The 24693-nt window shown below is 37.4% G+C and overlaps 1 protein-coding gene across 12 annotated transcripts in view; it reads left to right on the forward strand.

Moving 5' to 3' along the window:
- HERC1 (HECT and RLD domain containing E3 ubiquitin protein ligase family member 1) overlaps positions 1–24693 on the forward strand; it is a 234247-nt gene that overhangs the window by 106184 nt on the left and 103370 nt on the right. For all 12 annotated transcript variants that reach the window (XM_032297748.1, XM_032297756.1, XM_032297752.1 and 9 more), the window contains 10 exons: positions 5035–5160; positions 7016–7237; positions 10488–10640; positions 10770–10902; positions 12290–12481; positions 14813–15034; positions 16958–17131; positions 21749–21863; positions 21952–22072; positions 24064–24235. In XM_032297748.1, the coding sequence (XP_032153639.1) occupies positions 5035–5160; positions 7016–7237; positions 10488–10640; positions 10770–10902; positions 12290–12481; positions 14813–15034; positions 16958–17131; positions 21749–21863; positions 21952–22072; positions 24064–24235 (1630 nt within the window). The remainder of the gene's footprint in view (positions 1–5034; positions 5161–7015; positions 7238–10487; positions 10641–10769; positions 10903–12289; positions 12482–14812; positions 15035–16957; positions 17132–21748; positions 21864–21951; positions 22073–24063; positions 24236–24693) is intronic.

Raw genomic sequence — 24693 nt, forward strand, 5'->3', positions numbered from 1 at the left:
GTTGGGAAAGCTGGCTAGCCATGTGCAGAAAGCAGAAACTGGACCCCTTCCTGACACCTTACACTAAAATTAACTCCAGATGGATTAAAGACTTAAACATAAGACCTAACACCATAAAAACCCTAGAAGAAAATCTAGGCAAAACCATTCAGGACATAGGTGTGGGCAAGGACTTCATGACCAAAACACCAAAAACATTGACAACAAAAGCCAAAATAGACAAATGGGACCTAATCAAACTCCACAGCTTCTGCACGGCAAAAGAAACAGTCATTAGAGTGAATTGGCAACCAACAGAATGGGAAAAAATTTTTGCAGTTTACCCATCTGACAAAGGGCTGATATCCAGAATTTACAAAGAACTAAAACAGATTTACAAGAAAAAAACAAACAAGCCCGTTCAAAAGTGGGCAAAGGATATGAACAGATACTTTACAAAAGAAGACATACATGAGGCCAACAAACATATGAAAAAATGCTCATCATCACTGGTCATCAGAGAAATGCAAATCAAAACAACATTGAGATACCATCTCACGCCAGTTAGAATGGCGATCATTAAAAAATCTGGAGACAACAGATGCTGGAGAGGATGTGGAGAAATAGGAACACTTTTACACTGTTGGTGGGAGTGTAAATTAGTTCAACCATTGTGGAAGACAGTGTGGCGATTCCTCAAGGACCTAGAAATAGAAATTCCATTTGACCCAGCAATCCCATTACTGGGTATATATCCAAAGGATTATAAATCGTTCTACTATGAGGACATGTGCACACGAATGTTCATTGCAGCACTGTTTACAATAGCAAAGACCTGGAACCAACCCAAATGCCCGTCGATGATAGACTGGACAGGGAAAATGTGGCACATATACACCATGGAATATTATGCAGCCATCAAAAACGATGAGTTTGTGTCCTTTGTAGGGACATGGATGAACCCGGAAACCATCATTCTCAGCAAACTGACAGAAGAGCAGAAGATCAAACACCGCATGTTCTCACTCATAGGCGGGTGTTGTACAATGAGAACACATGGACACAGGGAGAGGAGCACTACACACTGGGGTCAGTTGGGGGGAAATAGGGGAGGGACGGTGGCAGGTGGGGAGTTGGGGAGAGATAGCAAGGGGAGAGATGCCAGATGTAGGTGATGGGGAGGAAGGCAGCAAATCACACTGCCACGTGTGTACCTATGCAACAATCTCGCATGTTTTTCACATGTACCCCCAAACCTAAAATGCAATAAAATAAATAAATTGGGAAAAAAAAAGAATTCTTATAAGTCAACAATAAAAAAGACACCCCAGTTTTAAAAATGAACAAAGAAATTGAGTAGACATATCTCTAGAGAAGAGATACAAATAGCCAATAAACACATGAAAAAGTGTTCAACATCATTAATTATTAGGGAGTTACAAATCAAAACCACCTTGAGATACCACTTCACACCCAGTAAGTCAGACTAATAATAGCAAGTGTTGGAGGAGGTGGAGAAATTGGAACTTTCATGCATTGCATGAGAATGTAAAATGGTACAGCTGTGTTGGAAAACAGGCAGTTCTTTAAAGAGTTAAAGTTACTGTATGAGCCCGCAGTTCCACTACTAGGTCTGTACTCAAGAGCATCGAAAACATGTCCACACAAAAACTTGTACATGAATGTTCATAGCAGCATTATTTATAATAGTGAAAAGGTGAAAACAACACAGATGTCTCTCACCTGATGAATGAATGAACAAAATTTGGTTTATCCATACAATGTAATATTATTCAGGCATAAAAAGAAATGAAGTATTGATACATACTACAACCTAACTGAACCGTCTGAACATTATGCTAAGTGGCTGGGCACAGTGGCCTTCATTTGTTACTCCATGAGGTTAATGATGTCCATGTATCTTATTACTGACAATATCAGTCTCAATCACATGGTTCAGGTGGTTTCTGCTGGGATTCTACATCCATCAGTAGCTTCTGAGAGAGGATTGGTAGAAAATACGTTAAATGAAAATATGCTCACACAAATAGTTTGACAGTTGAGTATCTTCATGAATGGTTTAGGCATAAATTTCTAAATTAGAAATCATTTTCCATAAGACTTGTGAAGTCATTGCTTCATTGTCTTCTAGTTTTCAGTGGTGTTACTTAGAAAATTAGTGTGCTTTTGATCCTTTGTATGGAAATCTGTTTTTCCGCTGTAGATGCTATAGAGTAAGTTCTACTTGTCCTTTGTGTTCTTACATTTGTTTTTTTTTTGAGACGGAGTCTTGCTCTGTTGCCCAGGTGGGAATGCAGTGGGGCGATCTCAGCTCACTGCAACCTCTGCCTTCTGGGTTCAAGCAGTTGTCTGCTTCTGCCTCCCAAGTAACTGGGATTACAGGCACCCACCACCATGCCCGGCTAATTTTTTTGTATATTTAGTAGAGACAGAGTTTTACCATCTTGGCCAGGCCGGTCTTGAACTCCTGATCTTGTGATCCACCTGCCTCGGCCTCCCAAAGTACTGGGATTGCAGGCGTGAGCCACCACTCCCGGCCTGTGTTCTTACGTTTCAAAATGATATGAAGTGACGAGGGGAAGGCCACAGCCTTCAGTATTAAGAAATTATCTTGGCCAAGCATGGTGGCTCATACCTGTAATCCCACAATTTTGGAGGCCAAGGCCGATGGATCACTTGAGGCCAGGAGTTGAAAAGCAGACTGGCCAACATGCAAAACCCCTTGTCTACTAAAAAATGCAAAAAGAAAATTATCTGGAAGTGTTTTGTTGATTTTCTCTTTATTGTTTTCTGTGTTCTTTCTCTCTCTCTGGAATTCCTTATTATTGGCATACTTGACCTCCCGAACCAGTCCTGTTAATTTTCTTGTGTTTTCCATTTTATCCCCCTCTACTTTATAAGAAATTTAATTCTATATTCTAGCCCTTCTATTGGAGATTTTCTATTTATCATCTTTTTAATTTATAAGGGCTTTTTTCTTCATTCTCAAAGTGTTCCTTTTTTAGTAGCCCCCTGTTCTGACTTACCCTTTTTGAAGACACTAATTTTTGTTCTTGTGTGTTTCTCACTATGTACTTTTAAAAAAATTAGACCATTTCTGTTAGTTTTAATCTCTGTTATATTAAAGGCTTTCCTCAAATTTCTAATAACCTTTGGCTGCCCAATCATTGTTAAGAGTGTGATGTTATGGCCAGGTGTGGTGGCTCATGCCTGTAATCCCAGCACTTTGGGAGGCTGAGGTGGGCAGATCACTTGAGGTCAGGAGTTCGAGACCAGCCTGGCCAACATGTTTAAACGCTGTCTCTACTAAAAATACAAAAATTAGCCAGGCCTGGTGGTGGGCACCTGTAATCCCAGTTATTTGGGAGGCTGAGGCGGGAGAATCACTTTAACTCCCGAGGCAAAGGTTGCCATGAGCTGAGATTGTGCCATCGCACTCCAGCCTGGGCAACACAAGCAAGACTCTGTCTCCCAAAAAAAAAAAAAAAAATAGTGTGATGCTAAAAGGCTGATTGAGGCTGAAAGTCCTCTATACAGCGATGAGGTTTATCAAATTTATTTTGATAATTTAGATTGATGTGTCTGGGCTATTTTTGGGGGGAAGGTAACATTTTATGTCTGTCACTTAAAGTCTTTTCTACTGGGCTAGCCAGATTCTTCAAAGGAAGTCTCTTCTAAGCTACTGCCAGAAGGTATAAACCGGGGCGATGATCTTCTGGTGGGGAAAAAGAGCTTGGGAGTCTCAATATTCAGAACGAACACTTTGTCTTAAAATCTCCCAATTTTAGTTTGATATTCCTACCTTCCACTTTGCTGGTTATCTTAACCAGTTTTCAACCAGTCCTCCTGTTTTGAGCTCCTTCTTTGTTCCCTCTTGCAGGAGTACATGAGCCCCTAGGAATTCTACAGTATAAATCAAAGTGGTTTTTTTTTGGTTTTTCTCATTATTGACTTAGGGTGTAGCCATTTCAGGTCTTTTAAATCGGTTACCCTTTATCTGTTCCTTTCTATTTCCAAAATTTTGATGATGTTTTTTCCTTTATCAATTTTGGAACAGGGGTCTTTTTGAATTATCCTACCTGCCACCGCTGGCCATTGTTTTAGATGGGCTTTTAGAAATAGAATACGTGCATTCAGTCCTTAATCCTTAGTCACCTTTGTTGAATTTACACAGCTAAAAGTTGGTTTTACCTTTTATTTTAGCTTGATTTTAGTTTGAGTAAAGTAATCTGAGAAAGTCATTAAAGATTTGTCCTGTTCTTAACTTTGTTGGAGGACACATGCTTTTTGATGGAAGGGTTATTCTTGTATACTTCAATTTTTTAATCATTGTGGTGATTCAAAGTATTATTAATAGAGCATTGATTTATAGAAAAATTGAGTATTAGAATTGACAAGCACTATGTAGTTTATCTAGTCCAACACTGTTTTACTGATTAAGAAGCCATGACCCAGAGAAGTTATGAGGCCTAAGATAATGCAGCTACTATTCCTTATGCTGTTCCTACTACCTGGACTTTTGTGTAACCAAGTTCTACCAATTCTGCAATTCTTAAATGCCTAATCCTCAGTGAGGTCTTCCATGAGTCCATAGGCTGTGTTAATTGCCATGTTTGTGTTCTTATGCAAGTTCCTGCATCCTTTTACTTTCCCTATGTGACTCCTTTCGCATTTATACTTTCTTGCTCAGGGTCTTTCTTTTCCATTAGATGTAGCTCACGAAAGCAGAGATTTTGTCTGTCTTATTCTTTCTGTACCCAAATCACTTTGCACAGAGCTTTACCAGTCTGAATGCTATAGAAACAACACTAAATATTTGTTGGATGATGATTAGGTATTTCGTGGCAAATCCAAAATATGTATTCATAGTCTTCTGAAAGACATCTGAAGGAGGACTTGCATGCTTTCTTTTTTTATCATGCCAACTTTTTTAGACTTACATGATCCTAATAGTCAGTGAGTTCACTTTAAATGTGGTTTTATTAAAAACGTAAGAACCAGGCCAATCAGTACACTTTTCTCTTTTGATATTAGGTAGTAATTGAAACTCTGTCAGTGGGAGCAACCATGCTCTTACCTCCATTACGAGAACGGATGGAATTACTTCATTCTCTTTTACCCCAAGGACCTGATAGATGGGAAAGCTTATCTAAAGGACAGGTAGGCCTTTGTGTGCTATGTAAGTAAAGCAGTAGTATCATAAAAATTTAGACTGAAAAGGCAATAAAACTAATCAATTGCCATGTGTGCACAGAGCATAAGTACTTGATGGATCTAATAAATCCTGGTTATTTAATATTTTATGCTGGAAGAGTTTCCAGATGTCTAACAACGTTAGGTGAAACAAGTGATAATTCATTAAGTTATTTGGGGCTAAGTATTAAAATAAGGACTGATTTTTCCAGTGTTTCTTATGGTAGTAAGCCAGACACTGGCTTATTTGTGGTATGCTGAGTTGAAATCAAGTGCATGTGCTTCTCTTGGCTCCATGCTGAGATCTTTGTCTGAAATTGTTTGTATAAAGAGTAAGAGATGACTGTTAGGAAAAAGTATTTGATGATATGAGTATGCTTATTCTTTCCATTGTTATGTACCTTAAAATAAGTATGTTTTGCCCAACCAAGTAGAAGTTAACAGTTTCAGAGATACAGATTTGAGGGAAAAATTTGGTACTTATTTGCAGTATAATATCTACTGATACTTTTCTTTTTTAATCTTTTTTAGAGCTGGGCCTTGCTCTGTCATTCAGGCTGGAGTAGGGTGGTGCAATCATAGCTCCCTTTATCCTTGAACTCCTAAGCTCAAGGGATCCTACTGCCTTGGCCTCTGGAGTAGCTCAAACTATACGCATATACCACCACACTTGGCTCTTTTTAAAATTATTTTTGTAGTGATGGGTCTTGCTGTGTTTGCCAGGCTGGTCTTGAACTCCTGGCCTCAAGTGATCCTCCTGCTTTGGCTTCCCAAAGTGCTTAGATTATAGGCATGAGACCACTGTGCCTGGCCCACAAGTGATTTTTTTTTTTTTTTGAGACAGGGTTTCACTCTGTCACCCAGGCTGGAGTGCAGTGGCACGATTATGACTCACTGTAGCCTCAACCTCCTGGGCTCGAGCTTTTCTCCCACCTCAGCTTTCTGAGTAGCTGAAACTGCAGGTGTGCACCACCATGCTTAGTTAATTTTCATATGTTTATAGATGGGGTTTTCGCTATGTTGCCCAGGCTGGTCGTGAATTCCTGGTCTTAAGTGATCCACCTGCCTTGGCCTCCCAAAGTGCTGTGGTTACAGGCATGAGCCCCTGCGCCCAGCCTATGGATGATTTTTAATGAGTATTTTGTATTAGTTTAGATTTCAAGTGATTTTTTTTTTTTGAGACAGAGTCTCACTCTGTTGCCCAGGCTGGAGTGCAATGGCGCGATCTCGGCTCACTGCAACCTCCACCTCCCAGGTTCAAGCAGTTCTCCTGCCTCAACCTCCCAAGTAGGTGGGACTACCAGTGCCCACCAGCACACTAATTTTTGTATTTTTAGTAGAGATTGGGTTTCACCATATTGGCCAGGCTGGTCTCGAACTACTGACCTTGTGATCTGCCGTTCTCGGCCTCCCAAAGCACTGGGATTACAAGTGTGAGCCACTGCACCGGGCCTCAAGTTATTTATTTTAAACATTAGAATAAGTAGTTGTCATTGGTAATGTCACACTGTAATGTGTAATATAATTTGTCTATTGGCGTTTCTTACTCCTCTGTACTTACAGTACTAAAATCATTATGCATAGTATGCCATGCTAGCTTAGAGGTTTAATGAAGGCTAAAATAAAAACCTGTAAGTTGCATTTTCCTAACTGGGATTAATTGGGTAATTTTTGTAATTACATACTTCCTGAAGATGATTGTTTATTAAGCTATTAAGTGGATTAGTTAGCATCATTAGTATAGTTTTTTTCTGGGATCCTTTTGTTTTCTCTTCTAGTGCATATTATGCTAGTTACTTGTTCCTATTTTATTATTGTTTAGAGAATGCAGCTGGATATCATACTGACAAGTTTGCAGGATCATACCCATGTAGCCTCCCTACTTGGCTATAGTTCGCCTTCTGATGCTACTGACCTCTCTTCTGTGTGTAATGGCTACGGAAATCTGTCAGATCAACCTTATGGCACTCAGAGCTGCCATCCAGACACCCACCTGGCTGAAATTTTGATGAAGACCCTCTTAAGAAATTTAGGATTTTATACGGTAAGTTTTGTTTTCATTGTAGTAAGAAAAGAAGAAAGGGGTAGGGATCTCTTTAGTCAAGGTATTTCGATATCAAACACCTATGATAGAAATAAAACTCTAGACCTCTCTCCCCCAAGGGAAAAAACATGTCAAGTTTTCTGAAATATTGTGGGGACCAAATAACATGTATCTGACAATTTCAGAGGGATTTATTTTAGAATTTTACTGGATTTTTCTGATATTGTAGAATAATAAACAGTAAAATAGGCAAGAGCATTTTTGAGAGAATAATAATGAACAAGGGATTAATGTTGCCAGACATAATCTTATAATGAAACAATGCACTTGATACTGAATGAGAATAGGTTGGTCAGTAGGAGAGAGGACAGTGGATCCTATAGCTTTCCCTGTATTCGGATGCTGTGAATTCTAAATGTCTAGTGTTTCTTAAATTCATCTTTTTTTCCTTCCATTTATTTGAGTTCTAAGCCAGATCATTATGATTTAGTGCTAATAGTGTTATAGCTGTTGTCACTATTGCTGGTCTCTTCTCAGCATCTTACTGCTGGAATAACTTTGTATTAAATAACTTCTTTATATTAAAGAATACAATTTCTTTGTATTAAAACCCCTTCGGGCCAGGCACAGTGGCTCATGACCTTAATCCCAGCATTTTGGGAGGCTGAGGCAGTGGATCACCTGAGGTCGGGAGTCTGAGAGCATCCTGGCCAATATGGTTAAACCCTGTCTCAACAAAATAGCAAAAATTAGCTGGGCACCTGTAATCCCAGCTACTCAGGAGGCTGAGGTGGGAGAATTGCTTGAACCTGGGAGGCGGAGGCTGCAATAAGCTGAGATTGTGCCACCGCACTCAGCGAGACCCCCTCTCAGAAACGAAAGAAAAAAACCCTTCAGTCTCTTGCTCATTGGCTCATGCACCATTCTTACCCGAGCTCGTCCTTTTCCAGAATTGTACATCGTACACCTATTTCCTGTTGTTTTTCTCTACAAATCTATGATGTAAGGCTTGACTATTCTAGGAAACCTTGCCCAAATAACCCCATCTAGCCAGAGATGTGTATAGCTACACGTCTCTGTACTCATTAGCACTTACAGGATCAGAGTATACTGTGCAACTTAACTTTGAATTGTTTGTATGTCAATTCATATTGTTTCCTATGGCTCTTCAGGGCCTGGTCTGTGTGCTCTTTTTCTTCCAATATAAGTCTTAGTGTTCTGTCCCATCCACATTAAGAGGCTGTTCACTAAGTCCAGAGTGAAAATTCTTCCTACAAAATTCTTGTCTTTCAGGTTTAAGAATGTAAATTTAATCTGATGTTAAGGGGTAATGGCTGCAAATGGATAAGAATAATGTTGTGTATATAGCCATTTGCTAATGACTGAAATATTTTCCCAAGGCTATAAGGAATGTGACAACAAAATTGTAAGGAATATTAGAGCTGAGGCAGATGTATATATTATATGGAAATGGAAATATTAACTGCTTTTGAGTTGAAGTAATTATTATCTCTTTCTGATGTGATTTAAAGTTGTTCTAAGATTTTAAAATAATGATACTATTAACAACTTACAGCAAGGGCCCTATAGTGTTCTCATATTCTCTCTTGTATATTGTACACATAGACCAAATTTTCTGCCTAAAGATATTCAGCACATGATTATTTATGGGAAAAAAAGTTGGAAATAACAGAAATATCTAAAAATAGAGGAATGATTAAGTAATTTATGGTATATGTGTTTAATGGAATATTATATTACTTATATTTTATATACATATGGTTTATGAAAATGTGTAAAACGTTGATTCCGTTATAAAAGAGCAGACTAAGAATAGAATATGCAGTACAATATTAGGAAAAATATTTTAAAAAGACAAAATCAGGAAAGAAATACACCAAAAAATACTATAGTAGTAGTCATTTTCTTTGAGTGGTTGTTTAAATGATGCTTTAAACTTTTTAAAATAGAGTTTTGATATTTTCTAAATATACTAAGCATTTCTTTTAAAAAAATGTTTTAACTTGAAATAATTTAAAACTTACAGATGAGTTATAGGAATCATTCAAAGAACTCCCCTGCACTTTTCAACCAAATTTGTTCTCTCTTTCTAAATCATTAGAGAGTAAATTGCAGATGGCTGGCTGCCTTTGAGTATTTAAGCATATATTAAGTATATATATTTTTAAAACCAGGATATTTTCTTACGTAACAACAGAATAGTTATTGAATTCAGAAAATTAAACATTGATACAGAACTGTTACTTAATATATAGTCTACATTAACATTTCTATAGTTGCACCAATAGTGTTCTTTATAACAGTTTCTGACCCAGCCCTTCCCCATCAGGATCTGGTCCAGGATCATACACTGTATCTAGTTATCATATCTCTTTTTTTATTTATATTTTTATTTTATTAGAGACAGGCTTTCTCTTACTCAGGCTGGAGTGCAGTGGCACTATCATAGCTCACTGCAGCTTTGAACTCCTGGGCTCAAGTGGTCATCTCACCTCAGTCTCCCATGTAGCTGGGGCTAGAGGTGTGCACCACCATGCCCAGCTAATTAAAAAAATAAAATTGTAACAACAAAAAAAAAATTGTAGAGATGAAGTCTTGCTGTGTTGCCCATGCTGGTCTTGAACTCCTGACCTCAAGCAGTCTTCCTACCTCAGCCTACCAAAGTGTTGGGATTACAGGTGTGAGCTACCACACCCAGCTACTTCGTTTTTTTTTTTTTAATGGAAAAACCAAGTAGAAGTTACTTGATGAATTTTACCATCTAATAGCTAGTATCATAAGAATTATAGCAAATATTTAAAAATCGGTAATGGGAGAAAGGCTGTAATTCTTTTTTGTTTGTTTTTTTTTTTTTGAGACGTAGTTTCGCTCTTATTGCCCAGGCTGGAGTGCAGTGGTGCGATCTCAGCTCACTGCAGCCTCCACTTTCTGCGTTGAAGCGATTCTCCTGTCTCAGCCTCCCGGGTAGTTGGGATTACAGGCGCCTGCCACCATGCCCAGCTAATTTGTATAATTTTAGTAGAGACTGGGGTTTTGCTATGTTGGCCAGGCTGGTCTCAACCTCCTGACCTCAGGTGATCTACCTGCCTCAGCCTCCCCAGGTGCTGGGATTACAGGCGTGAGCCATTGTGCCCGGCCCATATAATGCTTCTTAAATCAGATTTATGGTAGGACGTTACTTTCAATTTCAAACACTTCAAATATAAACTTCCTTTGTGTGTCATTTTAGGATCAAGCATTTGGAGAGTTAGAAAAGAATAGTGATAAATTTCTACTTGGAACGTCATCATCAGAAAACAGTCAGCCTGCTCATCTTCATGAACTGCTATGTTCATTACAGAAACAGCTGCTGGCATTTTGCCATATCAATAACATTAGTGAGGTATGTAATTTATTTGTTTTTTATGATGATCTATCAGGGATCTTGAAACTCAGATGTCTGGATAGGCCATGATATTTTTGGACCTTGAGTCTTTCGAAGTAATAATTTAGGAACTTCTTTTCTCCTTAGAATTCGAGCAGTGTGGCGTTGCTTCATAAACATCTTCAGCTTTTGTTGCCTCATGCCACAGATATTTATTCACGTTCTGCAAATTTGCTCACAGAAAGTCCTTGGAATGGCAGTGTTGGAGAAAAACTAAGAGGTGAGTTTGGTATTTTATTATTTCATTTCGTATTTAAGCAGTGGTTAAGAAGCAAGAATACTTGCATTTCCAAAGTCTTAAGAGGGCCAGAAGCCTCTGACTGGAAAAGGAATGATCTTGAATCTCCTTTCTATTGAAGATTCCTTTAATCTTAGTTTGGGGGTAGTGTTAGCAGTGATTGATCTTAAAAAGAGCCTGCTTGGCATGACAGAGGCCTAATTTAAAGGCATTGGTTGATATAAACTCAAAAAGATTAATTTTAAATGGCATAAAGTGAGCTTTTTTTAATCTGGTCTTTAAAAAAAAAAAAAACCTGTTCTTTCTTTACCTTTCTCTTTAGCATTTACCATTTCTTCACTTTCCTTCTTGAAATTCTTTCTTCTTTGGGCTTCTGTGTAGTCACAGTTCTTTTTTTCCTCCTCTTCCTCTGACTACTCTTTTTCAGTGGGTTCCTATAGGCTTCTCTTCCTTGGACATGCCCTCTAATATTGAGGATCCTCCGAATTTGGCCTTCAGTCCTCATTTCTCCCCCAATGGCATTATCTAGTGTCAGTGTCTTTAACAGCCGTATGTATATTAATGACTCCTATATTTCCATCTAGCTGAGAACACCTTTCCTGAACCCTAGAGTCTTCTTTAATTGCCTACTGGGTGATTTTTCTTTGTTATCAAAAAGACAACTAAAATTTAATGTTTCACTCAAACCAGTTGCCTCTGAAGTTCCCCCACTAAAAAAAAAAAGAAACAAGCTGTGAAACTGAAACCATTGCTTATTAGATACTTCTGTTTGGCTGTTCCACAGCAACTAAAATATGTTCAAACTGAGCTAATTTCTGAATGGCCCTCTCTGCCCTGATACACAATGAAATATTGAAACAAAATTGATTTAAAACCAATATGCATTATAAAAACACGTTTTAAGCCTATCTTGATTTTTTTAAAAAGTAAGTTTAGTTTAAAAACTATAAAAATATTCCCTCACTAGCAGGTAAGCACCAAGAGGACAAGAATTTTTGACACTTTGTTCATAGCTTTATCCCTTTCACTTAGAATTGTGCCTGTTATATCAATAAATATTTCTAGAGTAAATTATAAAATGAAGGTAAATTAATGAATGAGAAATTCATAATGCATTTTAAGGAAAACAGTTACAATCCTTAGAATTTATTGGCATGGAGGATACATATGCTTTCCTGTAAAATGTTTGTTGGTGGTGCTTTCTGAAAGAGAGTAAACATGATACTACATCAGCTACCAAGTAGGTGTTCAACGGAGAGTTATTGAATGAGTCTACTCTAGTTCTATGCTAAAATAATATTTCTTAGGTTCCTTTTTTAAAAGTTCATTTGAAACAATTGTCCCATGTTTAATTTCTTGCCCTTCATAGATGTGATATACGTCTCAGCTGCAGGCAGTATGCTCTGCCAGATTGTTAACTCCCTGCTGTTACTCCCTGTGTCAGTGGCTCGGCCTTTATTGAGTTACCTCCTCGACCTGTTGCCACCTCTTGATTGCCTTAATAGACTCCTGCCAGCTGCAGATCTTTTAGAAGACCAGGAGTTACAGTGGCCTCTTCATGGTAAGTAAAGCAATAAACGAACAATTAATGCCTTTGAGAAAAGTTGTTCCTCTTGCACACATCACTGTATTTTTCCACTGGAGCCTATCTAAGGGACTTCCTCACTGAAATCTTAAAAAGTTTTCAAGTTTAATTAAGGCCTTTTATTTTATTATAAAGAATCCATGCTGGAGCATGAAAGAATCTAGATTTTAGTCTTGGCTCTGCTAGTAACTTGCTCTATAATCTTGGGAAAGTCACTTATTCTTAGAGCCTTGGTTACTTCTCTTGGAAAGCATTGGGGTTGGAAAGATGACCTTGAGGGCCTATCTTATTTTTATTTATTTATTTATTTATTTATTTTTATTTTTATTTATTTATTTATTTATTTATTTATTTATTTATTTTTGAGACGGAGTTTCGCTCTTGTTACCCAGGCTGGAGTGCAATGGCGCGATCTTGGCTCATCGTGACCTCCGCCTCCTGGGTTCAGGCAATTCTCCTGCCTCAGCCTCCTGAGTAGCTGGGATTACAGGCATGCGCCACCATGCCCAGCTGATTTTTTGTATTTTTAGTAGAGACGGGGTTTCACCATGTTGACCAGGATGGTCTCGATCTCTTGACCTCGTGATCCACCCGCCTCGGCCTCCCAAAGTGCTGGGATTACAGGCTTGAGCCACCGCGCCCAGTCGGGCCTATCTTATTTTAACATTATACAGTTTAGTGACCAAGTGTCACTTAGTCCAAGTGTCAAGTTTACAACCATATCACAGCAAAAAAAAAAGAGAAAAATACAACCATATCAGGATGTTGATTAGGCTTTATATGGAGATAGTCCAGGTTTATTCTTTTCTGAAGTGTCCCAGAACTTGATAAGATTTAGTCTATTTCTATCAGGTGAGTAAGGTGTCATTTTGTTTTATTTTTTTCTTCTGTATATTTTTTCTTCTGTATATTTTCTTCTGTACATATTATTTTTTTCTTCCATATATTATAACTGATATTTTTCTATAATTTTCTTTTTTCATGCTATCCTTTCCTAGTTTTTCTATCAAAATGTACTAATCTCATAGCATGAATGTGCAACTTCCCTTTTTCTCCTATACACTGAAATAATTTGTGTGAGATAGGGGTTATCTCAGTTTTAGAAGAATTTATCTATGAAACTGTCTGGCCCCAGTGTTTTGTTTGTAGGCAGACTCTGCCACTTCTCTTTTCTTCAGTGGTTAGTGTTCCCTTCCATCTTAGTTTCTTCTCACATCCATTTTGGAAATGTATATTTTTCCAGAAATGTTATTTTGTTGGTTTTCAAATTTATTGGCATAAAGTTGTTTATAATATTCATGGTTAAAAAAATCTCTAGTATATCTATGGTTATATCCTCTTTATTCCTGTTTTTTGAATCTGTGTCAACTTTTCTTCTTGAGTAATTTTTTTAGTGGTTTATCTATTTTCCTTTTAGATAACTTGCCCACTGTCATTTCAAATAACTACTTTTTAGGTTTGTCGATCTCTATTTTTATTTTACTGGTGTGTGTTCTTTATAGCTGTCATTTTGTGAAGTGAAGAACTTTTAAAAACAAATGTACAATAAGAAAGCATAGGTCTGGGCTGGGCACAGTGACTCAGGCCTATAATCTCAGCACTTTGGGGGGCTGAGGCGGGTGGATCACTTGAGGTTAGGAGTTGGAGACCAGTCCAGCCAACATGCAAAACACTGTCTCTACTAAAAATATAAAAATTAGCCGGGCATGGTGGTGTATGCCTGTAATCCCAGCTGCTTAGGAGGCTGAGACAGGAGAATCGCTTGAACCTGGGAAGCAGAATTTTCAGTGAGCTGAGATCGTGCCACTGCACTCCAGCCTGGGTGACAGAATGAGACTGTTTCCCCCCACCCCCCACCACCCCCCAAAAAAAGCATGGGTCTGGATATTAAGACAATTCTGAATTCATGCTTTAAAAAAGCATTAGACAATCTTGAGTGTCATTTTAATGGATAAATTTGTATATTGATTTTGGAGGAATAAATTCAGAGTACTCTCTAAAGATGGTGAATTTTGGTCTGGATAATAAAAAGTAGGAATATAATTGATTGGAATAATTTGTCATATGTTTTATCTTAAAATTAGTAACATTACCAAGGAGAATTTTATTTGATTGCATAACTTCTCTGGATATTATTTTAAATTAGCCCGGTAAAAAGAAAAAATGTAGAAAGTTTTATAATTTGTGTTTTCATTGTAAAATATTTTGCATCAATACCTTATTGCAGTACAGTAGGGGACCATGAGAAAGATTTTGAATCTTAAAAGTACGAGATAAAGACACAATTACTAATGATTTTGTCTTTAGGAGGGCCAGAACTGATTGATCCTGCTGGTCTGCCATTACCTCAGCCAGCTCAGTCTTGGGTATGGCTTGTGGATCTAGAAAGAACAATTGCTCTCCTTATTGGGCGGTGTCTTGGTGGCATGCTTCAGGGCTCCCCTGTGTCTCCAGAGGAACAGGACACTGCATATTGGATGAAAACGCCACTTTTCAGTGACGGTGTAGAAATGGACACTCCTCAATTAGGTAATTTGCTTCTCTGCAACGTTTAAAATACCTGCCTATTTGTACCTCAGGTGAAGTTTATTCTGAGTTTGCTAAATAGAGAACTGACAGGCACCAATTGCAACATTAGCAGCGTAGGAAATCTGGGACTATGACTTAGAGCCCTAAGAAAAATGGTTAAATCCTGCAGCACTGTATGGTGAAAAGAGCCCCCAAAGGAAATAGAAATTGTAGGTCTGGTCCTACGCTGTCATATTTGTCACTCATTTTGAGCAAGTCATCTTATTCAGTGCCTCATCACTTATCTTTCGAAGCTTGGGGGTTATGAAACTGCTTCATGGAATGTAAAGCACTGTAAGAATACTTAACCATGACTTACCAATGCAGCATCCCTCCGTTATGAGTGGCAGTCTCTTCTCCCAGCCTGTCTTGCTTTCATGCTGACATTATGTTATGTGAGTCCTAATTTTTTCTTCCCCATTTACAGTGCCTTTAGGGTTTCCCTTCTGCATCATCTTCCATTTGTATATTTTGCTGGCAGACCCTTTCCTAGACTAAACATGAAGACTCACCCCGTACTGCAGATGATCAGTTCTTTTATCTAGGATTGGTCCTTTAATCTCTCTAGGCTTCTCATTTTGAGTCTATAAAGTAATGATTTGTATTAGACAGGCTACATGACATTATTAGATCTAAAATTTATTATTTCTTTGATAAGACAAAGAGACTCAACATTTCCATGAAGGAAGGTCCAAGAGAGATTGAGAGAAAAGAAGGAAAGGAGGAGAGCTGAAAAGAAAAAGTAGAGCAAATTATGAGAAAGATTATGCTTCAGGATTTGGAGGGTTGGAGAGTAGGAATGAGGGAAGTAGTTGAGGATTTTCTTCTGTTTCCAAATATGAGTGTACATTCATTTCATGTATGAACCAGAAAGTGATTTTGGCCATGGCTGATGAATGCTGGACAAGTATTTATGAAATATTTTGTTAAATTAAAATTATGGATTTTCAAGGGATATTTAACATGGTAAAGATAGTTGCACTGCTATCAGTGTTTAACCTTGTGACAATTCTAAAGGACCTCTCAAGAACAAGAGTATTTCTATATCTACCTTCCTCATATTTCTGTTCTATTACTCAATTAAACTGTCCTTGAATATTAAATCAATTTCAGTTTAATATTGTTTTTCACTTTTAAATTATAAAATCATGAAACTATTAAAATTTTATTTTACTTGTATGTATTAGAAAAAGGTATTAGCCTTTGTAAAATTATAACTATACAATAATTCAGTTATATTATGGGTTAAATTGACTTTTAGTACTAGCCTAAGAATCTCACCATCACTTAGAACATGGTTTTTTTTGTTTATTTAAATGTGAAATGAATTCTGAATATCAAATGTTTTACTGAAAAGTTAGGAACCACCTGTATAAATATAAATATCAATTGAGAAATTGTTCATGGTATCTTTTACATGGATCATTTTTAACTGATTATTTTTACTTAAGTCTGTTAAAAAATGGTCTAGGCTCTTTTTGAATGGTTCCTTGTTTCTCAAAGAGGATACCATTTCATTTTGAGCAAGGCAATGTTTTTTTACACAAGACTGTTGCATGTGTACGACATTTAGTTTCTCTGGCCTCTGCCTGCCAAAATGCCAGAGCTGGGGTGTATAGCTCAGAGGTAGAGCATTTGACTACAAAATGCTAGAGCTTTTTTTAGAGTGTCACATTTGGTGGAGTGTCACATCCTTCTGGACAATGTAAGAGGGGTGATACTACCTCCAACTGAAAAACAGTAAAGGACTTTACTTTGGTAGCATCTACTTAAAATGGTTTAAAATTTATCATTTGATATGCATTAAATAAATGCGGTAAGATTTTACTTGTAGCACCAAAATTTATGAAGTTAAAATTGGTAACTTGAGTATTTTTTTTTTAGATAAGTGTATGAGTTGCCTGTTAGAAGTAGCACTTTCTGGAAATGAAGAACAGAAGCCTTTTGATTATAAATTGCGGCCTGAAATTGCTGTCTATGTAGACTTGGCACTGGGTTGTTCTAAAGAGCCTGCTCGAAGCCTTTGGATCAGCATGCAGGACTATGCTGTTAGTAAAGGTAAGAAAAAGAAGATAAAGGGAGTAAATTTTTAGTTAGCTCGTAATGCTCACAAATATATATGCAATATATATGAATGAAAATCACACGGATCGCCCTATTTTTTTTAATATGAAAAGGTATTTTATAAATAACATGTTTAAAGAATCTGTTTTTCCCTTTGTGGAGAATAGTGTAGCTAATTCTTCATATACGTGTTTCCACTTAAATGTACTGTGTGAAAATTGAGATTTACATAATAGATTTATAGGTAATCATTTTATTAAAAGTATAGTAGTCTCCCCATATCTGCGGGTGATATGTTCCAAGGCCCCCAGTAGATTGCCTGAAACCACAGGTAGTACCATACTCTATATACATTATGTTTTTTATTGTGTATACATACTTACACATGATGAAGTTTAATTTAGAAATTAGGCATAGTAAGACATTAACAGCAACAATAATAAAATAGAACAATTTTAATAATATGTTAACTGAATCATTACTTTTGCACTTAGGGGCCATTATTAAGTAAAATAAAGGCTACTTGGGCTGGGCGGGGATGCTCACGCCTGTAATCCCAGCACTTTGGTAAGCTGAGGTCGGCGGATCATGAGGTCAGAAGATCGAGACCATCCTGGCCAACATGTTGAAACCCCATCTCAACTAAAATATAAAAAATTAGCGCGGGCATGGTAGCACGAACCTGTAGTTCCAAGCTACTTGGGAGGCTGAGGCAAGGGAATCACTTGAACCAGGGCAGCGGAGGCTGCAGTGAGTTGAGATTGCATCACTGCACTCCAGCTGGGTAATAGAGCAAGACTCCGTCTAAAAAAATGATAATAATAAGGGTTTCTTGAACACAAGCACTGTGATACTACAGCAGTTGATTGGATAACCAAGAGGGTTACTAAGCGACTTTGTGAGATTTCAGAAGATTTCCTACTCAGAAGGGCATGTACCTTAAAATTTATGAATTGTTTATTTCTGGAATTTTCCATTTAATATTTTTGGAGCACAAATGTTTTTGGACCACAAGTAATTGAAACCATGAAAAGCAAAACCATGGAAAAGGGAGGACTGTTGAATTCCATGCTATGTAAATGGATCTATTTTAAGAGTCTGTTTAATGATTTGCTTCCCTTTGTAAGCCCTGGTTTAATAACTGAAGGGATATGTACTTAGAAGTATAAGTTCTAGGTGTGGTCAGTATTTCTTCATCTGTAAAACATTTTGCCTACTTTGGAGTGTTAGTGAAGATATCAGTTTGAGGTAAGATGTACTATTAACTGCCATGGTAAAGTACTATGCAAGTATGTGGTAGTATTTCAGTTTCTAATATTATTTGATTAAGAAAATTAATTTTATAGGCTGGGCACAGTGGCTGACGCCTGTAATCTCAGCCCTTTGGGAGGCTGAGGTGAGAGGATCACTTGAGGCCAAGAGTTCAAGACCAGCCCGGCCAACTTGGCAAAACCCTGTCTCTACTAAAAATACAAAAAAATTAATTGGTCGTGACAGTGCGTGCCTGTAATCCCAGCTACTCGGGAAGCTGATACACAGCAATCACTTGAACCCAGGAGGTGGTGTTTGTACCACTGCACTCCATCCTGGGTGGCAGAGTAAGACACTCTGTCTCAAAAAACAAACAACAAAGAAAAGTAATTTTATGTACTTATTTTCAAAGAATATACCTGATTTCTTTTTAGCTCCTCTGCTTTTTAAACAATGATGGGGATTGTTCAGAATCACCTATCTCTAGTTTTCTTTCTCCATGTCATTGTCTTACCCTATCTTTAGTTTTGTCCCATTTTTTTGGATTTTCTTCCTTGTGTGATAAAAATGGCAAAAATAAATACATTTTTACTTTTTATGGCCTTTATTTTTGATAAAGAAATGAAATGAGATACTACATATTATTCAGATCTACCAGAAAGACGACATCTTTGAAAGTTTAATCTCGTCTTTTTTTTTTTTTTTGAGAGGGGGTTTCGCTCTTGTTGCCCAGGCTGGAGTGCAGTGGCATGATCCCAGCTCACTGCAACTTCCTTCTTACAAGTTCAAGTGATTCTCCTGCCTCAGCCTCCCAAGTAGCTGGGATTATAGGCATGCACCATCCAGCTAATTTTTGTATTTTTAGTAGAGATGGGGTTTATGCCATGTTGGCCAGGCAGGTCTCGAACTGCTGACCTCAGGCAATCCACCTGGATCGACCTCCCAAAGTGTTTGGATTATAGGTGTGAGCCACCACGCTGGTCCCATTTGGTTTGTTTCTTAATCATTTATTCATTCATTCTGTTGTGGTGACTTCTACCAGAGTTGAAATACTAAGGTAATGAGGGGGGGAAAAGTTTACTTTCTAAGATGTATTTTCTGATATTTTATATTTGTAACATTTGCTTGGGATATGCTGTTAGGTTTTCTGTATCACATTATCACTTATTACCTTACAATGAGAACTTAAAAAAAACCAACTAGATATAAGGTGAATAAAAACTTGTTGTATGGGTTTGTTTGTTGTATTACATATGTACTGTAAGCATAGACTTTATACCTGAATAGTGGAAACATTCTTTGGTGTTTGGTCTGAAATGAACATACCAAACACCAAAGAATGAAGGTGTTTTAAAAGAACCCATTATTTTAAAAATTGCGTAGAATAATCCCTGCTAAATTTAAAACATGGCAAAGGGTACTACTTTAGTTTGCTTTTAAAATTGAATATTAGGTTCCTTGAAATGGAGTCTTGTTGGATTTTTAGTCTTAGCAGTTCTCAGAATAGTAAGGAGTTCCATGGCACAGATGATTTCTTAAGAGTCTGATGAGGAAAAATTTTGGACATAATACAGACTGTCATTCTATGATTCTCTGTGGACTGTAAGATTTTCTTAAAATCTGGCATATTTGTTCTTGTCTATTTTTTCACCAATAAAGCAGGATAAGTCTGAACTTAAATTTCTGACTTAGGCATACAGAAATGAAAACCAACGTGTAATATTTTTATCTCTGGAGATGGGAGGTTTAAGAAAGAATTAAGAATCAAAATTAATCTGAGGCTAAAAATTTTTCAAGGGCGTTTTTCGTTGGTTTTGTTTTGTTTATAAGTAACCCAGATATTTAGCAAATCTGACAAATGAACAGAGACTATCAGTCCTTCTGGAAGCAGAGTGGACAATAACTGTCTGACCCCCTTTTGAAATCTACTGAATATACTACATTGTTAAAGTACATTGTTAAAATACTGGTATGCCAACACAAAATTAAAGAATGGAAAGAGGCCGAGTGTGGTAGCTCACGCCTGTAGCTCCAGCTACTTAGTAGGCTGAGGCAGGAGGATTGCTTGAGCCCAGAGGTTTGAGACTGCAGTAAGCTATATAGTCACCATTGCACTCCAGCCTGGACAATAGAGTGAGACCCTGCCTCTTGGGGAAAAAAAAAAAGGAAGAAAAAGCACCTGACTGGTCCTCATCAATAATGTTGTGATTTGGGTTTTCAATTACATGTCTTAATTTCTGTTTTAAGACATGTTGTTTCATTTCTTACCTACTTAAATGTACTTGTATTCACAGTATATACTTTTATGGCTTTGAATACCAGATACATGTATATGCAACCTAGTTTACTCACTATCTCCTCTAGAATGTCTAATGGAGAGTATTTAAAACTAGACTCCTGATTCCAGCTCCTTGCCCTCAAAACTTCCTGTGGTCTTCCTTTCTCAGTAAATGCCAACTGCATTATAAATACATTTAGAGTCATCTTTGACTTATGTCATATTCTCACATCACACATCTAACCTATTAACAAATCCTGTCGATTCTACCTTCAAAATGCCTATGGACTCTCTAGCCTCTTGGCACTACCTTTGCTGCTCCTACCTTTTTCTGAGCCATCATCATTTCTCACCTGAATTACTGCAATAATTACTTCTACTATTGCTGTCCCTATAAGTCAGTTCTCCACTGAGAAGAGTGAGCTTTCAAAAATACAAGTTAGATCATCTCTGTTCAAAGCCTTCTGATGCTGCTTCTCATTTTTCTCAGGGTAAAACCTGGAGTACTTGTGCTGGCCTGCAAGGGCATTGGGATCTGGTCCCTAGCCAGCTTTCTCGTGTCTTCTACTCATTCCTTGCATGCATGTTTTGTTCCAGCCACACTGGCCTTGAACCCATCCCAGAATCTCTGCACTAGCTTTTCCTGAGAGGACCCATTTTCACATGGCTTCTTCACCCACTTCATTTGGATCTCTGCTCAAATGTAACCTTATCAGAAACTTTCCCAGACCACCCTTTATAAAATAGTAATCTCACATAGTACAGTATTCCCTGTTCTCCTTGCCCTGTTTTATTTTTCCTTAGAGCACTTACCTGTCATATTAATGTTTTCTTTTTAATTTTCTCTCCCGCCCCCCTCCTTCTAACAAGAACATAAGCTCAGTTAGATCAGGGATTTAGTTTTGTTCACTGCGATGTCCTCAGCGCTTGGAACAATAAGTGAGATCTAATGAGGTGCATTTGTTAAGTAACTGTTTAGAAAGATGATAAAATTCAGGTGTTGGATGACTAAAGCTATAAAAATTACATCTGAACTGTTTTCTGAGCCCTTTTAAATGTCAATGCATCGTTTTTATTTTCAGATTGGGACAGTGCAACTTTAAGTAATGAGTCACTCTTGGACACTGTGTCTAGATTTGTTCTTGCAGCTCTTCTGAAACACACAAATTTACTTAGTCAAGCATGTGGAGAAAGCCGGCAAGTAACTTAAAACTATCCTCAGACAAATATTTCCTCTCATGATGTTAGAAATTAGGTAACTTTTCTATTTTGGTTCTTCTTTTAGATATCAACCTGGTAAAAGCTTATCAGAAGTGTACCGTTGTGTATATAAAGTTCGAAGTCGTTTACTTGCTTGCAAGAACCTTGAACTTATTCAAACCAGGTCATCATCACGGGATAGATGGGTAAAGTTTGAAATCAATTAATTTCTATGTTTTTCTGCAAGCTTCGAGAGCTAGCTCTTTACTGGTTTATGTGAGAAAAAAATGTGCCTTGGTTATCGCATGTGTTCAGTACATGTTGAGTAGTTCTTTTTCTTGTAGTAAAATAAAGATTTGAGATTTACTTAACCTCACATTTACCAAGTGTGATATGGGTTCTAAGAAAGTTTAGTTGGCTGCATAAATGTTAATAACAAATTGAATGGTTCAAATCTTAGAAATTATTATTCCTCTCTTTGTGCTGATCAGACCACATTTGAATTATCCTGTTTAATTTGGGGTGCCATAATTTGTGAGGGACATTAAGAAATACCTTGGATTGATAAAGTCCAAAAGTCATCTCACACAAGGACTAGAAAGTATAAAAAATGTTCAGCTTAGAGAAGTGAAAACCAAGGAGGGATATGCGTGTGTATGTCACATATTAGCTGCCTTAAAAATACTTAAAGAACTTCTCTATAAGAGAGAAAATAAATGTGTTCCTTGTTCTGGAAGACACAACTAGGACCAAAGGATACAATCAAATGGGGAATCATTGTTAGCTGAATAGGCCTTCTGATGATTAGAGTTGTCTCCCATTGGAAATGAAAATGGAAACTACTCTTTTTTGAGACAGAGTCTCACTCTGTTGCTTAGGTTGGAGTGCAGTGGCTTGATCTTGGCTTACTTCAACCTCTATCACCCAGATTCAAGTGATTCTCCTGCCTCAGCCTCCTGAGTAGCTGGGTTTATAGGCATGCACTACCATGCCCTGCTAATTTCTTCTATTTTTAGTAGAGATGAGATTTTACCATGTCGACCAGGCTGGTTTTGAACTCCTGACCTCAAGTGATGTGCCCGCTTCGGCCTCCCAAAGTGCCAAGATTACAGGCGTGAGCCACCACACATGGCCGAAACTACTTATTAAGAACAGTCCAGAAGTAATTCTTGTAGCAAAAAGGAGATAATTTCTGAAGTGCTTGGTAATCCTGATAACATTATCCAAAAATTATAAATGCAAACCTGGATAAAAAAACATTATCTTTATAGTGCTTATCTTGAAACTTAACTAATCAGATGCTTTGCACTCCACTATTTAGTCATTAGATTTAAAAAACCAAACTCTGTCTCTCCATTTGTAGACTTTTTGTATATATTGACTTAGTATTTGTGCATCTGTTAGTACCCTCAAAGTCCATGAAATGTATTTGCCATTTTGTTGAGGCTCAGGTTTAAAACTCATACATGGGGATAAATGACATGTAGTATGTGAGTCTGACTCCTCAGTGTCCCCAACTCCGTGAAATTCCTAGGTTATTTAATAGTCATGAGGCACAGATAACTTTTGTGATGGATCTGAGGATATAATTAAAATTTTTCATTTGTGCTTTATCCTGAGTATCTGTTATAAGGATTCTTTCCCTTGTCTAGATGACTGCTAGGTAGTAACCACTGTGAGAAATGTTAACATTGTCCTTGACAGATTTCTGATTTTTAGTTTGTTCAGGGGGCAAAGTTAAAGAAAAAAAATTAAAACCAATACCATTTTAAATTTAGAATTATTAAACGTTATTTATACAGAGTAATAGTAACATAAACAACTTGAAGAAAATGGAACGTATTCAAAATTATGTGCTTTAATGATCTTTTATGCTTGATATTGTGTTCATTACAATTTAAGTTGCAGCTCTGTAGGAATTTACAGCTGAATAGCAATATAGATGTGAATCAATTTACAGAATGACATTTTAATCAAAATACTGAGGGAGGAAGAACATATGTGTGTTGTGTATATATTTTGTACACGTATATTCTTTCTAATCTAAGATTTATCTTTTGAGGTTTTGTAGTAAAGTTCATGTGTTATTACTGATACCAACAATATTTTCCATGATAAACAATTTTAAGGTTTTTTAAAGTTTTAAAAAGATTTTTGAAAAAGCGTATTTAGTATAGTTTCTGATAATTCCTTTAAGATATCAGAAAACCAAGACTCTGCAGATGTTGATCCTCAGGAACATTCATTTACTCGAACTATTGATGAAGAAGCTGAAATGGAAGAACAGGCTGAGAGAGACCGGGAGGAAGGGCATCCGGAGCCAGAGGATGAAGAGGAGGAACGAGAACATGAAGTGATGACAGCTGGCAGTGAGTATACCCTTCTTACTTTCTAGGTACAAACTGTGGCATTCTTTTTTATAGAGGAACTAACTTGAAAGAGAAAGGCAAAGTTTCTCCATAGTTTATCTGAAAGGACTTTATATTCTGCTGGTGATCTCAATTTGTATTAGCTGACATTTCACGGGCTTTTAACAACTGTGCTAGTATTAGCTGACATTTCACGGGCTTTTAACAACTGTGCTAGTATTATTCTCATGATTTTGGATTACATATTCAGGGCTGAGAAGCTCTGGAAGCCGGAATGTTAGTACCTGCTACACTGAGCCTCATGCATGAAATGAAACCCATGAGTCATTGGATAGGGTCATTCAAAATATGTCCTCTGGGGCACCAAGTTGTCCATCAGCTTTGAAGACCTCTGTGTGGTGAGGAGGAGAGTCCTTTTCTATCCCTGTTAGGAGAGTCATATTGTTTTCCATGTGTGG

Source organism: Sapajus apella, unplaced genomic scaffold (genome assembly GCF_009761245.1).
Source record: "Sapajus apella isolate SASKATOON/1434 unplaced genomic scaffold, GSC_monkey_1.0 scaffold37, whole genome shotgun sequence".
Taxonomy (NCBI): domain Eukaryota; kingdom Metazoa; phylum Chordata; class Mammalia; order Primates; family Cebidae; genus Sapajus; species Sapajus apella.